Source organism: Artibeus jamaicensis, unplaced genomic scaffold (genome assembly GCF_021234435.1).
Source record: "Artibeus jamaicensis isolate MK-2021 breed Jamaican fruit bat unplaced genomic scaffold, CSHL_Jam_final scaffold_474, whole genome shotgun sequence".
Lineage (NCBI taxonomy): Eukaryota > Metazoa > Chordata > Mammalia > Chiroptera > Phyllostomidae > Artibeus > Artibeus jamaicensis.
In genome coordinates this window covers 34,409,698-34,428,359 of record NW_026522046.1, presented here as the reverse complement: position 1 = coordinate 34,428,359, position 18,662 = coordinate 34,409,698, and the positions used below count along the sequence as shown (strand labels likewise).

The 18,662-nt window shown below is 34.5% G+C and overlaps 1 protein-coding gene across 2 annotated transcripts in view; it reads right to left on the bottom strand.

Annotated features, from left to right (window-relative positions):
• Positions 1–18,662, bottom strand: part of NCAM2 (neural cell adhesion molecule 2) — a 419,099-nt gene that overhangs the window by 131,440 nt on the left and 268,997 nt on the right. For both annotated transcript variants that reach the window (XM_037161841.2, XM_037161842.2), the window contains exons 6-8: positions 11,046–11,163; positions 7,205–7,365; positions 3,716–3,861 (exon numbers count right to left, since the gene is read on the bottom strand). In XM_037161841.2, coding sequence (XP_037017736.2) covers positions 3,716–3,861; positions 7,205–7,365; positions 11,046–11,163 — 425 coding nt within the window. The remainder of the gene's footprint in view (positions 1–3,715; positions 3,862–7,204; positions 7,366–11,045; positions 11,164–18,662) is intronic.

Here is an 18,662-nt window from a genome sequence, read left to right as displayed (position 1 = left end):
AATCAGTTGTATTTTTATATGCCAATAATGAACTATCAGAAGTGGAAATTACAAGAATAATACCATATACAATTGCCACACAAAAAAATGAAATACCTAGAAATAAACCTAACCAAATATGTAAAAGACCTGTCCTCAGAAAATTATAAGACACTGGAGTAAGAAATAGATACAAATAAGCAGAAGCACATATCATGTTCATGGATAGAAAGAGTTAACATCATTAAAATGTCCATCATACTCAAAGCATTGTATAGATTCAATGCAATTCTTATCAAGATTTCAATGATGTATTTCACATAACGAGAACAGATATTTCAGCAATTTATATGGAACCACAAAAGGCCATGCAAGGGAACAAGAATCTAAGAAAAAAATAAGGTTGGAGGAATCATGCTACCTCATATGAAATTATACTATAAGAACATAGTAAACAAAACAGCATGGCACTGACATAAAAACACATAGATCAACGGAACAAAATAGAGAGCCCAGAAATAAACCCACTTCTTTATAGTCAATTAATATTTGACCGAGGAAGTAAGTACAAACAATGGGCTATATATGGTTTAATCAATAAATGTTGTTGGGAAAATTGGACAGATATATGCACAAAAATGAAAACAGACCACCTTCTTACATCATACACAAAAATAAAATCAATATGGACCACATACTTAACTGTTAGAGCTGAAACAATAAAAATCATAAGATAAAACAGAGGCAGAAAAATTTCAGACATTGCTCATAGCAATATTTTATTGGCTGTATCTCCTCGGGAAAAGGAAACAAAAGAAAAAATTAAAAAATGAGACTATGTCAAAGTAAAAATTTTTGCGTAGCAAAGGAAATAATCAACAAAATAAAAAAAAAACAACCCACAGAATGTGAAAATGGATCCACCAAAAAATCTGATAAGAAGTTAATATCCACAATTTATATAGAACTTACAAAACTCAACGACCAAAAATTAAACAACCCAATTAAAAAATGGGCAAAGGACCTGAATAGACACATCTCCAAAAGGACACACAGATAGCCAACAGACATATAAAAACATGCTCACCGTCACTAATCATCACTAATCATCAGAGATATGCGAATTAATGCCATAGTGAGATTATTGTCTCACACCTGTCAGAATGTCTATGATCTATAACTCAACAAACAAGTGTTGGTGAGGATGTGGAAAAAGAGAAACCCTTTGCACTGTCGTTGGGAATGCAGACTGGTGCAGCCACTGGGGAAAGCAGTATAGAGATACCTTAAAAAATTAAAAATGGTCCTGCTTTTTAACCTAGCTTTCCCACTTCTGGGAATATATTCAAAAGAACCCCAAAAAACTAATTTGAAAGAACATAAGCACCCATGTGTTCATTTCAGCACTATTTACATTAGGCAACGTAATGAAGCAGACCAAGTGTCCATCAGTAGATGGGTGGTGGATAAGATAATTATGGGACATTTACACGATAGAATTCTACTCAGCCATAAAGAATAAGAAAATTTTTACCCTTTGTGACAGCATACATGGACCTGAGAACATTATGGTAAGTGAACAGATGAAGAGCAGGATGGTATCTAGTTGGGGGAGGTGAGGGAATGAAGGGATTGAGCAGAAAGGTAAGAGGACTCACGAACATGGACAACAGTGGGGTGATTGCTAAGGGGAGGGAGTATAAGGGGACTAAGTGGTCATGGAAGAAATACAATAAAGATTAAATAAAAATAGGTGTGCTTTAATAGATATAGTCCTTAGCAAACAAAAACTTGTTGATTATATTCACAATTAGTATGGGAGAAATTTTTGTATGTAGTTTTGGGTAGCCTGGTGTGTAAATTGGAGAATAAAATACCAGGCCCTCAGCTACCTGATGACTTCGTACTAATAAAATAACTGAATACAATGAATCTCTTGTTTTTGGTATATAATAAAGAAGCATGTCTTAAATAAAGAATGAAAGCTACCTTTGAGAAGATACACTTCAGGAATTTTACAATAGACAGGAAAATAATGAAAGCATGAGTTAGAAATAGAAAGGTATGATTAATAAGGGCTTACAGACAAGAAAATCTTATTTGAGTTATCTTGTCTAAAGAAATGTGCTAAATGGACATGAAAGTATTTACCTAAAGTTTTCTATATAATTGCTTTTTGACAATTTTAAACATTTTTACAGAACCGTATCTCCTTTGAGACTCGCCAAATGTGCTGTAACGATACCTATGATTTTCTGTTAAGAAAAACATTAAAGCAAGATACACTGTTTGTCTGGGTTTCTAGAAAATTATAAATATTATTCATTTTTTACAAATGTTATTTTCCATTTGCATATATGAAATAATTGTTTACTACCAAAGATATATGCCCTCTTGAATATGCTCTGATGAGAGGAAATAGGCAAAGAAGGGTGATAGAGGTGGGAATGCAGTCTTTCTTTTTATTTTATTTTATTTTATTTTTTAATTTTTATTTAGTTATTTTTCAAGTACATTTTTTGTCTATTTCTCCCACCCCACCCCCCCCGCCCTGTCTCCCCCCTCTCTCCCCTTCCCCCCCCCCCCCACCAGTTCTCATCCCTGTGTCTTTCATACTTGTTCCTCAAAATCCCTCCCCATTTTTCCCCTTAAATTCCCTTCTCTCTCCCCTCTGGTCGCTGCCCACTGAATGGATCAAAAAATTGTGGTACATATACACAATGGAATTCTATGCAGCAGAGAGAAAGAAGGAGCTACTACCCTTTGCAACAACATGGATGGAACTGGAATGCAGTCTTTCAAAAGATAAATTTAAGTGGACAGGGAATCACCTGAGTTAGTATGCTGTTTAAAATGATATAATGAATTGAATAAATAGAAAGTATATTTTAGATAAGTTGATTTCATCTTTTTTTCTGCTGTTAATGCTAGAAAATCAAAGCTACTTGTATTTTAGAAATCTTTAACTTTCACATAAATTGATTTAAACTAATGAAAGGTATTTAAAGGAAGTTTGTCTTTAATACTGAGAAAATAAAAGCAATCTATCAGCTTGTTACAATTTTCACGTCTATGGAAATGCCAGTCCATCATATCATTCATTCACTACTCTTTTCTTTATGTTTCAATTCAGTCTATGCTTGGACTTTAATATGAGTAGTTATGAAAAATGACAATTATGAAAATCCATGGAGTGTAGTCAAACATATGATGATGTTTAACTGATTCCTAAGTAACTCGTGTGAATTCTGATGAGAGAGCACCCATTTACTTTTGCACTTATTTATCTTACTAGGTTCTAGAGTATAAAAAGGCAGGAACCTACTCTTGTACTGGACAAAGACAGCTCAAGAGGAAAGAGTGAAGTGACAACCACACTTCTGTGAATGTAAAGTACGTTCATTTTCACAGCACAGGGTGGAAGAATTAAAATTGCCATAAGATATTTTATAGATTCAGCATATACTGAAAGTCAACTAGGCAAATTTAAAAATGAAAACGACCTAAGATTGTATGGCTAAATAAACAAACATCTTTAAATACCGCACTTTGACCTTTTCTTCTCTGAATTTAGTGTCAGGCTGACTGTGGTAGAGTTACCATGTTATAAAAAAGAAAGCACTTACTGGATTCTTATGAGTTACTTCACAAATCGGACTTCAATGTGAGATTTGATAACATGCAAAACACTGAAAATACAATGATACTGAAAATCACTCTGTAATTTGGCTGTTACCTTATCGCCTTCAGAGAATGTAATTCCATCCACGGCTCTTTTCCAAGAGATTTCTGGTATCGGCTCCCCTTCTGCGTCGCATGTGAGCGTGACTTGACCATTCTCATATGTAGTTTCATTTTTAAGCTGTATTATGTGAGGCTGTACTGTAAAGAATATATACATCACTCAATCTGCATTGGAGGGAAAGCCATGATGGGCACTGAAGTCCACATTAGTGCAGCAGGGAATGGTTAACCTTATAGCAGCTACAGCAGCATGCCTTGCTTCGGAGCACCGCCAAGAGTGATGGGAACAGGTAAAAAAGTTTCAGCCCTGGCTGGTGTAGCTCAGTGGACTGAGCGCGGGCCTGCAAACCAGAGTATTGCGGTTCGATTCCCAGTCAGGGCACATGCCTGGGTTGCAGGCCAATTCCCAGCACCGGACACACGAGAGGCAACCATACATTGATATTTCTCTCCCTACCTCCTTCCCCTCTAAAGATAAATAAATAAAATTCAAAAAAAGTTTCAGAAGCAATTCTCGTGGATCATCATTATAAAATAATTTGAAGTGCCTTACAAGCCTAAAAATTATAATCCCCTCCAAAATTCCTCCAGTTAAAGAGACGCTGTATTATGTATTTTTATTTTTAAGAAATATATATAAGGAAGGGGGGGGGAGAAAGGCGTATTATTCTTCTTTTAAACCACAAATTAAAATTTCCTCTTTTGAAGCCACATGTGTAAGTGTGTGGGGAGGATGGCAGCCACCTAATGAGTGATTATCTCTTAAGCTCGTAAGACAATTTCATCAAAGAGAAAAAATGATGGCTGTGCCCTGAGTATGTAGTATGTATAGTTATGCACAATACTAAAAATATATGAAGCATAGGTACACAAATGCTATTTATTTTTATTGCCCTAGGTGATTTATTTTGACCTCAGTTTATCTTAACAATATTATTAGGCAATGCAGCTAAGTATTTATAATCATGACTTCTTCGAGAAGGAAAAACATTATGTCTACTAATTTAAATTTTCTTCTTTGCTTTTTTAAAATAGGTTTTATTGATTATGCTATTACAGTTGCTCCATTCCACTTGCCATATTCCCTTTTGTCCTGTACCCACCTCCCACCTGTATTTCCTCACTTACTTCAGGTTCATGGGGCATACATGGAAGTTCTTTGGCTTCTTTATGTCCTACACTATTCTTAAACTCCCCTGTCTGTTTTTTACTCACCATTTATGCTTCTTAAAAACAAAGGCAAAAACAAAAACAAACTAAGCAAACAACCAGAACAGGAACAGAATCACAGAATTGGAGATCACATGGAGGGTGATCAAGGGGCATAGGGAACAGAGAGAATGGGGGGGAAGGTACAGGGAATAAGCATAAATCATCTTAATATTAAAAATTATGGCCATCCACAAATTCACATAGCACCATAGACATTCATGTTTGTAACTCTAAATCCTCTGCACTTATTAAATTTTTACTTATTAGGACATTAAAGGGATAACATCCAGTACTCGTTATTTAAAGACAAGTAACAGGTACTTTTAAATCAAGTACAGTTGATCATGGGATATAAATAAATTGTTTTTAATTTTAGAAAATTAGATTTCTGATATCAGACATATAGTATACATAATGTTTAACAATTCAGTGTTTACTCCATTGACTTAATGAATTTAGTTACATTTTTGACGTGTATATTCATGATTTTGTGTTAAAATAATACCAACTTGTTCAGTGTTACTACACAAAAGTGATTACAACAGTAACGTATCATATATTTGATGCATTATTTTCTATTTTATAAGATAAAATTATTGAAGATTTGTTTACATCCATTCTCACTCAAGGCCACCCTATTAAATAATAAGAAACTGAACAGTATTTAATATGAGCCCATTTTGGTAGGGAGAACAGTACCCTTTGGAACGATCTCAGAGACTATAATTTAATTAATTAATTTGTCATAGTGAGCTACATTTATTTAATGTGGTAGGCTTTTTTCAATCCTCACCCAAGGACTTGTTCACTGATTTTTAGAGAGAGGAAGGGGTGAAGAGAAGGAGGGGAAGAGAGAGAGAGGGAGAAAGGGAGAAGAGAGAGACACGTTGATCGTTTGCCTCTCCTATGTGCCCCCCCACAGGATGGAACCTGCGACCTAGGTGTTCCTGACCCACGATCGAATCCACAGTCTTTTGGTGTATGGGACGATGCTCAGTCAACCAAGACACCTGGTCATGGCTCTTATTGTTGGTTTTAAAGAGAACATTTTTAAGTGTGGAATCGTGCTGAAACAATAATTGACTTTCTATAGTGTCTAAGAATTTTAAGTGTGTTTGTTCTTCCTTCTATGTGAACAATTTTCTCCTTCCTCTTAGCTTTGCTGACAGCTCATCATTAAATATTCTGTGTACACACGTCTAATCATTACCATTTTGAATAACTTTCCAATACCATGCTGTCCAAAATAATAGTTTTTTTTTACCCAGCACTACCACATTTATCCATTTTCACATTCTTAAGAGTATTTTATTATTCCATTTACTGAATTATTTTCATATACTTTGATATAGTTTTGTCTGTCTCACTCCACCAGAATATGTGCTTTATGCAAACTTCTCTGCTCAGGAAATATTTCTATTACGTGATCACAGGCCCAGCTGACAGAGGATGCGCCCACGTGTATGGCCACTCAGCATTGGTCTGTGGCCCTTGGACCACTGCGTCTTCCAGAGACCAACACTGGTCCTTCTTACAGTTACACAGCCCTCCCTCCCTCCCGTTCCATCTCTTCTGTAAAAGCATTTTGTCAACGATGTTTTTAAACATGGGGGAAATATACTGAATATTAGTACTGCATATGATTTTTAGTGTTATGCTTTTTAAAGAGAATACTCATATTCTAAATATTCCCTCAGCAAAAACTGTTTTTCTTCTTGAAAACATAATGAAAGCTAAATAAGTAATTTATTTTAAAAAAACATGCTAGTCCTCTCCTCTCTATAAGATTAGCAAAGAAAGCAATATGGCTTTTAGTAATTATAGAAGACTTATATTATGTTTCCCTTTAATGAAATGGGAATATTTAATTATAGCTGCAAGTCAATGTTTCCTAATTACAGCCTTGTAGGTGTACTCTTTTAAGTGTAATGAAAGTGAAGCTGATCCTAACATATTTCATTTAAAGATTTATGAAGATCAACCCATAACTATATGAGATCCCAGTAGTGTAATTTAAATAAATTTTCTTCAAGCCCCTGTTATAAGTCAGCCAATATTTTAGAGAAACTTGAACATATAATTTCATGTAATTCTTAAAACAATTACATCTGGTAGCTGCAATTTTAAAATATATTTTAGAAATGAGAAAACTGAGATTTACTTATGAACTGTTTAATTTAATTTAAACACTGCATAACATTGACAGAGGAGGATTTGACCCTGGCCACCCTTTAGACCTCAGTCTTAACCACTAAGATATAATACTTACCAAAGACTTGGAGGAAGGCCTGTTTTTCATCTTCTCCTGCCTTATTTGAGGCCCTGCAGACATAATGGCCCCCATCACTATTGATTATGTTTCTGACAGTGAGTTCTGTATTGCTTCCTTTCAATATGTATTTTTCATTGTCTTCAATGAGCTTGCCATTCCTAAAACAAACAAACACAAACAAAAAATAAAACAAGCAAAAAATCCCAGAGGCTGATCCTCATGACTTTGACTTCATGACTCAGGAGAAAATGATAATCAACTTTCTGATCTGTAGGTGTCCATCATTTCATGGAGATTGACAGACGAGGTTGTATTTTTTTTATATCAGCCAGAAACTGGCTTAGAGACATTAGATCAACATGTTCAGCGAGGCTGTATTTTTATCAAAAGTATAGTTCTAGTAGCCCAGCAAAACTCAATGCAAAAATATTAAAGTTATACCTGACAATAGCTTGACTTTAGAGACAATAACATTTGAATTATGTTGAAATAATTGATACTAACTTTAGGCAAAACAACACATTGGTTCAATCTGTACCATGATTATTACACCAAAAAAAGATTTATTATTATTAATTCATATACAGATATGAATTAATGAATAAAAGATTTATTATTTTAATTCATATACATTTTGATGTTGGTAAGTCAACATCTGTTTATGAAAGCTTTATTCATTAGGTTCCTGGGACACATTTAATAGAATTTCTATGGAAACATCTTTAGAGGAGTTTAAAAGTTAATGCAATTTAAATACAAAACCAATGTATTTTGGAAATAAGTACTGCCAATAAATGGTAAGGTGAAAGAATTATACAAAAATACAGCAAAATAAGTTATGATTAACATGATGGTTTAATTCAATAATGAGGAGAAATCATTTTTTTAAAGTTCCTTGTCAGATTTTTTAAAAGTACTTTTTAATACTTTCCATGTTCCTTCTGGGTCAAAGCCATGTTCATTACGCCCTACTTCTAACCTTTGTTGTACATTAAGACAAAGTCTTTCACACTTTTTTGTAATGACTGCAGTAGAAAATATTTTAAATATATTTAAATCTGAAATACTTTCTGGAACTCCCCTTAATATGTGTGAAACTTTCTTATATGTCGTATTCTCTTTCATTCCATTTTATTCTCCACATCTCCCTTTCTTCTTTCTGCTTTTCTTTCTTCTATGTATCACTCCTTCTATTTTTTCCTTATAGGAGTGTTTTTGAAGATTGGGTTGACTTTAAAGTCCACTAATGTACAGAGCTTAGGATCTGTTTTTAGGGCTGCTGAGACCTACTTCCAATACATGTATAAGTTTAAAAAATATTTTTAAATATTGAAAAATATGTGCTCTGTTGAAATAGAACATTTCTTTGACATACCAAATGATCATTCCAATGAATTTTGGTTCTGATTGCTAGGAAGCCCAGGCATCTATCTTAATATAATCCCTATCCTTCTATAATTCAATGTTTTTTCCATTTCAACTGACATCTCTACATAGATCTTGAAATGTGAAAAATATCGTAAGAACAGAGTGAAAATTAGGGTTTATAAACCAAGAAGAAATTATATTAGTACTCTGTACTTTTATCTTTCTCATGTTTTTCCTGATCTAATATTTACAGTTATAAGAATGGCATTTCAGCACTTTTGGATAGAATTTCAGGTATTGATAGAGCTTTCAGTGAAGTTGGTGATTCAATATATTTCTTAATCTAGTCAATGAAAAATATGCACTTAATGCTACCACTGATATAATAATAATACAAAAGAAGTTTCATAACTTGTGAATTATACAACACTTTCCTTATATTATTCACCTGGCTGAATTCTTACACATACCTCGTATGTGCGTTTCCCTCCCCTACTCTTGTTCACAGATTATAACTAAAAAATTTAGAATGATTTCAACATTCCTCAATTCACACAGTTATAAAGCAGCAGATTAACTAAGTTCCAGTGTTTTCTTTTGTTGTTTTCTGATGAGGGTTATTTCCTTGGCTCATGTGATATATTGTACTAACTGTTTGATGTACAGCAAAGGAGTGAGATGTGCACTTATCATGAAGAATTCATTATATGACTGGCTGTAATGGAGGGTATTATAAATCCTATTAATGAGTTTATGCCTTTTTTGTGTTTTGTTTTCATGGGGGATGAGGAGAGATCTACTATGGTGGGGAAGAAGAGATAGATGGCTGGTGTACTCTGGGAATTTTTAAGGGAAAACGAAATCAATGATTTGAGCTCCCAGGAGCTCAATTTAGACCCCGTTTTAAACAAAACATTGCAATCTCTTCCTTTTTGTCTCCATGACTTGTTCAGGTGTGGTGGTAATATGGTAATATGGGTCTAAGTCAATTACTACAAAGGCATCCCCTGGCCACACTGATGGTGGAGATCCTTCCTGTGCTAGATGATGACAGTTGGTTGCCACCATCAGGACTCAAACTGCTGTGTTTCTGTGACCATGAGGGCAGCTGGCATGAGGAAAAAGCCAAAACACCTAAGAGGGCAAAGTTGAAAGAAGTGCAGGGTCATACACATGTAGTCCCAGTCTGACTGCATGTGAGCCCTGAGCAACCTGTGGACTTTCAGCTACTTGAGCCAATAAATCCACTCCATAGATGAAGGCCCCCCCAAAAAAGGAAAAGAAAGAAAAAGAAAAAAAGCTCAATTTAAAAATATCATTAAAGGATAACAAACCAGGCAATAATTCTCAATACCTCTCTGCCAATAAACCTGTTAGAATCACACATTGTTATTCCCACTTCATTTCTGTCGAATGCCATTGTATGAAAAACTCCCAAAGGATTTGAATGGCATTCCATGAGCCCATCCTTTGCAACTCACGCCATTTCTCTAAGTGTCTCTTCTCCATGTACATAGGGGTTAAGGTTAATGAATTAATGGAAATGATAAAGAAGGGGAAACAATTCCACTTTTTACTTTAATGTAGTAACAGGGATATATGTACCCACACATTTCAAAAAATAAAACCCTGTACACACATATTAAGTAACAGTTACAAACATCGGTCAATCAGTGGTACAAAACAGCGAACTCTGAGGATCCTCACAGCCTCTACCTGATGACAATCAGCAGGCTACAGCTGATAGAAGGAGCACCTAGACAGAGCCAGGCAGTGTGTCTGAGTTGGAAGCCAGAGTTCTTGGTTGGGTGAGACAAACAAATCAATAAAAAAACAAACAAATAAAAATAAACAGAAGCAGACAGACACATGCAGAGAACAAACTGATACTTGCCAGAGAAGACAGAGTTTGGGGGAATAGGTGAAAAAGGTGAGCAATCAAGAAATACAAGTTGTTTGTTACAAAAGAGCTGTGAGGATGTCAGGCTCAACACAGGGAAGATCAATGTATTGTACTAAGTTACGTGGTGCCAAGTGAGTACTTGAATTACTGGGGGATTACTTTGTAAATTACATAATCATCTTACCACTGTGTTGTATAGACCTGAAACTAATATAAAAGAATATCATTTCAACCGTAAATATGGTAAAATTAAAAAATAAAGTTTAGAAACTAAAAGTAAAAAATATAAAGTATACCCTTAAAATAAATGAATAATAAAAAAAGAAACATGCCTTCTAGACAGAATGATCAGGGCTCTCGGTGCACCTTTGACTTGGGTTATATCACTGTGTTAAGCTCTTTAAACGCTTAATCTAACCAAGGTGACTGAAAACAAACGCATGATACTTTTTAAAATAAAATTCAGAAAAAATGCTTTCCTTCCTGACAGAATGATAAGATTGCCAGTGTTTTTTTCATGAGTGTGACAAAGGCCAGAGACTGAAGGTTCGTGGGTACCTAACCCACCTGTACCAAGAGATGGTGGGCTCTGGGGAGCCAGAGGCCCTGCAGGACAGTGCCATGTCTTCTCCTCTCTCCGCTGTGGCGTTGAAGGACTTCTGAGGCATCATGATGGCTGGTGGCACTGAAACAGATGGACATAGATAAGCAGAGATGGAAAACCTTTCTCCAGTGCCACTGGGACATTTTTACCAATGCTTTCTGTTGTTATTGATGAGCTTTAAAACTTGACAGTCAACATCTGTACTTATCACTAGGACTGACTGTGTATTCAAATGACTTCAGATCACTAATTTACCTTCTGATGTTGAATAAAATAAATTAGATAATGCACTCTAGCACTATTTTACTATTTCAATCCATCAAAGTAGACTAAACAACAACACACCAAATAAACATTTTAGTGTGTGTGTGTATATGTGCATGTATGTGTTTGTGTGATATATAGGTATTTATATATGTGTGTCTATGTATTTATGTATATATATTCTTTTTATAAAATACTGCTCACAAGAAGACAGAGTATTGCACCCTGATGACTTACAGTGATACTGAGATCTACCAGGACCATAAACGAATTTCCTATTTGGATGTTCATCGGTATATGTAATTCTATAAGTAATCATTCACTACTTCAAAGACAGGGCTTTCAAATTAAGTGTCAAACTATAATGTTTTTCTGATTAACTGCATTTAATTTCTTTAAATAATTATAGAGCATTTGATAAAGAGAAATTGCTCAAGCCATAGTGAGTATGAAATAGATTTTCATGAACAATTCCATTTTAAAATTAAGCTTCCCCAATTTCTAACTAATTACATCACAAAACTGTAAATGCTGCACATTCTGACCATGCTGAAACTGTCACTGAAATGCACCATTTGCAATAAACAAATCAATAACATCCATAATAGAAGCTAAATTTCAGAGTACAACATAAATTTAGATTTAATGAACACATTTATGATTTTCAATTGCATATGACAAAATGATATTCTCCAAATTAATTATATTAATGCATTTAGTATTTTTTACATATACTAAACAACTTGGCAAGACAGGCATTTACCAGTGTGACTATAATTTAAAATCTCTACAATAGCATTCAGGGCAGTAATATCACCATTGATAGTGGGGAGAGAAACTGATATGTATCTTAGTAATTAATCATAATAAATCAAGTTCTGCCCTCACAAAAATAGATACAGTGAGCATGATCTGACATGGTGTTTTAAAGTAACACAATAATTACTATTACAGTAGGATGGACTAATTTTTAAATATTGCCTGAATTTGAAGTATTTTGAAATTTAACTTTCTGCATCCTGTTTACCTTTTCTTATAATTATGAGAAAAAACATTACAATAAAAATGTACTGCTTTTCATTTGGTTATTATAATGTAGTTGTAAGTCTACCATGACTATTTTTATTACAACAGTGAAGACTTTAACCCGTTAGATAATTATAATGAAAATAAACTCTTTAATAGAAATTCTCTCTACAGTAAAGCATTTGTGTAGATAGAAACACTTCCAAATGGAGAATTACATGCCCCGGTGGTTGTCCCATTACTATTACTTAGCTCAACAAGTTACTTATACTTTATTTAATAGTCTTCTTTTGTAGAAACTGCACTTGTATATACTGGATAATCTGTAAGAACTGACAAATCTTAATGTTTATGTTTTATGATACATTGACTCTGCTAATGAAATATGTGTTCTTACAGTATGGATTAGCAGAACAATATTAATAGTGTACATGTATGAAGTATTTTGAAGAAAAATTCTACAATTATTCTGAAGAATAATAGCATCTAAATTTGTGGAGATACTCAAAAGTTCAGTGGCCAAGACATTCAGGGAGATTTTTAGCCACTGTTTTGGGCTACAGAGTATTTTTACATATGTTTACCTCATCGGTTATAAATTTGCCATGTAGTTGGATTAAGTCATTTTAAAAAGGGTTACAATCATATTTCATTCAAATGTATTTTCTCTCCTAAGTCCCACATTTACTAGTATTTTAACTTTTTAAAAATACTTTTTTCTTGTTTGACTTTACCTGAAACATTCAGTTTTAATAACTTTACAAAGATTTTCATTCTGTGTATGTGAAGTAGTAAATCTTTCTGATAAATTTATGTTTTCATATTTTAGCTTCAGGAAACATGAGGATGTGTAGGGAAGGGAAGAAGTACCAGAACTCCCACTTATATGGAGGCCTTGGTACACTTTCACATGACAATTCACCTCATTGGTTGTGCAGGCACCAAGGAGACCATTAATTGGACAGCTTAATCCCTTTCATCAACATGGCACCAGCATTCCCCTATGTTTTCTTTGTTGTGAAGTGCAGTCTGCCCCTATCCACTGCTCTTCAGATATGTTTTTTCAAAAGAAGATGATACTATGAAATACCTATGCTGTTCAGATTAATGAGCTCCAAAAATTCTTCCAGATTTATATAGAATGAGAATAGAATCCCATCTCTACTACTGTCTAGAAAGTCACTCTTTAGCAATTAATTGATTATTCAGAGCTGGTCTAAATAAATATTAACAAATAAATTTACATGTAGATCTTCTCTTTGGCAGAGAACTTCTAAACACCATCTTAAGAGAACCTAAGACACCATCGTTTCTTGCTTACCTTTTCCTGTTTTGTCTTTTCAGTGTGTGTGACCCTTAGAAATTAACATAAGGGGAATTTTAGAAAGTGGCAGAGTAGGAAGTACTAGGTACGCATACATTTCCCACCTAAACAACAATTACACTGGCAGAATCTGTCTCATATAATTACTCTGGAGCCTATTGAAGGCTTGTAGCTCCCAGCAAAAGGAATGCAAAGTAAATTACGAGCAATGTCTCAAAGAGTTGTGTTTGTACATCCTTGTCACATAGAAATAGTGAGAACAGCTCACATTTCCATCAATGATAAGCAAATGCATTACATGCATGACGTGGAATATTATTCATCCTTAAAAAGAAAGGGAATTCTGACATATACCACAGCATAGATGAACCTTGAGGACACTGTGATAATGAAACAAAACCCAGAGTCTCAAAACATGACATTCAAAATCTACAATATAATCTAACATTTCTGTCTATGAAAATAACAGAATATGTCATGTTATTTGGAATGCCAGTGGCATTTTGACGCATGTTGGGTTATCTAAAAACTATTTTAAAGAGACTATTTTAAAACTTTTCAAAAGAGTTAAGAGTGAATAATCTAGAAATTAGTGAAAAGATAGTCTCTGCAAAAACATGCAATGTATTCAAAAATAAATAAATAGTATAACTAAAGTTTTACTTACAAAAGTACTCAAACTGAAAAAAGAACAAAATTTGCCGATTTAAATTAAAAGCAAAAGGGTCTAATTTCATTAATAAGAAGATATATACTGTTAAAATGTATAAAAGTAAGTAGCCAAATTCAATGTTTGTCTATTGAACGGTCATTTAAAATTTGATAATATAGATAAATAAAGGTAAAAACCAAAATATAATGGGATATATATATACCATCCCATTACTAATTATAAGATGTACAGTGAAATGGAGACAACTGTACTTAAACAATAGAAAATTATAGTTAAAAATTAATGTCCATGACAGCAGATTTCAGGGGGAATAACAATACATAATATCAAGTGAAGGAGTAAATAATAGTAAAAAAGCCACTTTTCCAGAAATAAATAACAATCCTACATATGCATTCACCTCACAAATGAGGTTCAAAATATGTGAAGCAAAATTGAGAGCCCAGAAAAGAGACCTAGGCAGATTCAAAAATTACTCTGTGATTTTGAAGCTTAAGAAATGAGAAAAAAAGACAAAATAAATCCATATTAATCATGAGGAAAAATAATAAAATTACAAATAGATACAATGAAAGAAAATACAGGGGAAAATGAATAGAGTATATAAAGAAACCAACAAAGATTCTTTGAAACGATAATACAATTAATAAACCTTTAGTAAGATACATTATGAAAAAAAAAGAGTAACACAGATTACCAGTATCAGGAATCAAAGAAGGAATTTAACTGTAGATTTCACACGCATTAAAAGGATAAGAAAAGAAATGATGCAGTCAGATTTTGCATACAAATGCACCAAGGCTGAAGACTTAGACCACTTCCCTGAAAACAACAAACTTCAGGCAGCTCTCTCTAGATAAAATAGTTAACTCTAATATCCTGTTAACTGTTAATGGCGTTAAAAGCCTGAAAGAAAACCTCTAGAATCAGATGGTTTATCCAGTGAACTCTATCAAATGTGGAAAGAAATAGCATCTTTTGTACACAATCTCTTTAAAATTAAATTAAATTAAATAGAATATTTCTCAACTCTTGTATAAAGCCAGCATTAAACTGATAATTTTACCATAACATTTTTGTTGAAGAAAAACAGTCATCAGAAGTAAACTACTTGATTTTAAGGTGAATGTAAAGACACAGGGACTAAGGCAATATGACTGTGTTGCAGGGGCACATGCAAAGACAGTGGAGGGGAAAGGAGTTCCGAAAAAGACTCACAAACGCAACCAGATTTTACTTTACAAAGCCCATTGCAGACGCAGTAGTCTTTTAATAATAGTTCTTAAACAACTGAATATCCACCTGAACATACAGGAACCTGACCACAAAACTCACTCCTTCTACATCAATGAAGGTCAAAAGGATCAACAACATAACATTTATAAAACTTACAAGAAGCAAACATGAAAGAAAATCTTTGTGGCCCGAGGTTAGATGAAGAATTCTTGGGCCTGACCCGAGAATAACAAACCATAAAAGAAAAAGATTAATAGCTCTACTTCTTCACAATAAAAATGCTTTGCTTTCTGAATAACACTTTAAGTTAAGATAATGAAATACCTACTATAAGCAAGGATGCATGGAAATAATCACTATTAGTGAATAAATTGGTAAACTCTTTTTGGAAGGGAATTTGGCAGTACTCAATGAAATTGCAAATGAATATAAAAAAAAAGAATGAGACAGACCTACAAACCAAAAGAGAGAAGAAAAGAAAACAAAGGCAAAGACATGGGAACAAAAGTACTTACAAATAAGTACTTGAATGGGGAATTTAAACCAAAAGATATATTTTAAAAATCTAAATTCAACAATAAGAAAATGTGTAAACCCTTGAATAAACACAACACTAAATGAGATGTCTGGAAGCAAAAATGCATTTATAACATTTCTATAAGCAACTGTCAAACTCCAAGAGTGGAAGAAAGAAAAGCATCCGTTCAGAACAAGGGCAAAGGCGTGCAGAGGCTTTTCACTGGAAAGGACACACAGATGAGATACGAGTACATGACACTATATTTACATACATTAAAACTCATGGTACAGTGGATTTTATTGTATGTAATTTGAGAACAAATAGGTAAACTTTTAAATATTACATTCTGTAAGGGTTTTTTTTCCAAGCCCTAGTTGTTTGATAACAATGATTAACAGATTCAATAAGCAGATTTGCTGTAACAATCCACACCTGGGGGTGGGGGACGTCAGTTGCTGATTGTTCTAAAGCAGGCAAACCTCAAAAATGTCCCTGAGGGAGTGCCCGTCCCTACTCCAGTTCCTCCACGTCCTTCCCTTACTTTAACTCACTGCTCTGATCTGCCCAATGTATTCTTTTTTTTTTTTAATTTTATTTAGTTACTTTTCAAGTACATTTTTTTTCTCTCCCCCCCCCCGCCCGGTCTCCCCCCTCCCTCCCATTTCCCCCCCCCCCAGTCCTCATCTCTGTGTCTTTCATACTTGTTCCTCAAAATCCCTCCCCCTTTTTCCCCTTAAGTTCCCTTCCCTCTCCCCTCTGGTCGCTGCCCACTTGTTCTCTATTTCAGCGTCTTTGTTTTTATTCTGTTTGCTTGTTTGTTTTATTCTTTAGCTTCCTGTCAAAGGTGAGATCATATGGTATTTGTCCTTCAATGCCTGGCCTATTTCACTCAGCATAATGCTTTCCAGTTCCATCCATGTTGTTGCAAAAGGTAGTAGTTCCTTCTTTCTCTCTGCTGCATAAAATTCCATGGTGTATATGTACCATAATTTTTGGATCCATTCATTTACTGATGGGCACCTAGGTTGCTTCCAACTCTTGGCTATTGTAAATTGTGCTGCTATGAACATTGTGGTGCATAGGTTCTTTGAAATTGATGTTTTAGGATTCTTGGGGTATAATCCTAGCAGTGGAATTGCTGGGTCAAAAGGCAGGTCCATTTTCATTTTTCTGAGAAAATTCCATACTGTTTTCCATAATGGTTGTACCAGTCTACAATCCCACCAACAGTGAACTAAGGTCCCCTTTTCCCCACACCCTCTCCAACATTTGTTGTTTGTTGCTTTGTCTATTATAGCCATCCTGACTGGTGTAAAGTGGTATCTCATTGTGGTTTTAATTTGCATCTCTCTGATAGCTAACGATATTGAGCATCTCTTCATGTGTCTCTGGATATTCTGTATGTCCTCTTTAGAGAAGTGTCTGTTCAAGTCCTTAATTTGACAAAAGAAAAAGTCACACAAATCCAGGAATCTCACAGAGTCCCATTCAAGAGGAACCCAAAGAGGCCCACTTCAAGACACATCATCATTAAAATGGCAAACTTCCAAGACAAAGAGAGAATCTTAAAGGCAGCAAGGGAGAAAAAAGAAATAACATACAAGGGCATCCCAATAAGGTTAGCCACTGACTTCTCAATGGAAACACTCCAAGCAAGAAGAGATTGGCAAGAAATATTCCAAGTAATGAGAAACAGAGGCCTACAACCAAGGCTACTTTACCCAGCAAGGCTCTCAATCAAGATAGAAGGCCAAATAAAGAGCTTCCAAGACAAAAGAAGTCTAAAAGAATTTGTTGCCACCAAGCCAGCTCTACAAGAAATACTAAAAGGTCTGCTTTAAGGAAAGGAAGGAAAAGAGACAGACAGAGAGGAACACAGGTTCAAAAATGGCAATGAATAAGTACCTATCAATAATAACCTTAAATGTAAATGGATTAAATGCTCCAATCAAAAGACACAGAATAGCGTCATGGATAAGAAAGTATGACCCACACATATGCTGCCTACAAGAGACCCACCTCAGGACAAAAGACCATCACAGACTAAAAATCAAAGGCTGGAAACAAATTTTCCAAGCAAATGGACAAGAAAAAAAAGCTGGGGCAGCAATTCTCATATCAGACAAAATAGACTTCAAAAAAAGAGCCATAAAGAGTGACCCAGAAGGTCACTTCATAATACTCAAGGGAAGAATCCACCAAGAAGACATTAACATCATAAATATATATGCACCCAACATAGGAGCACCAAAATATATAAGGAAAATCTTAGAGGAATTCAAGAAAGATATAGACAGCAACACAATTATAGTGGGGGATTTTAACACCCCACTATCAAAAATGGACAGATCTTCCAAACAAAATATCAACAAAGACATTGCGGCATTAAACAACACCCTTGATGAAATGGACCTAACTGATATATACAGAGTTCTTCACCCCAAAGAAGCTAAATACACATTCTTTTCAAATGCCCAATGTATTCTGAAGGCCCTTTTACTCCTTTTTATCTCTTATGACGGGCAGATCCCACTACT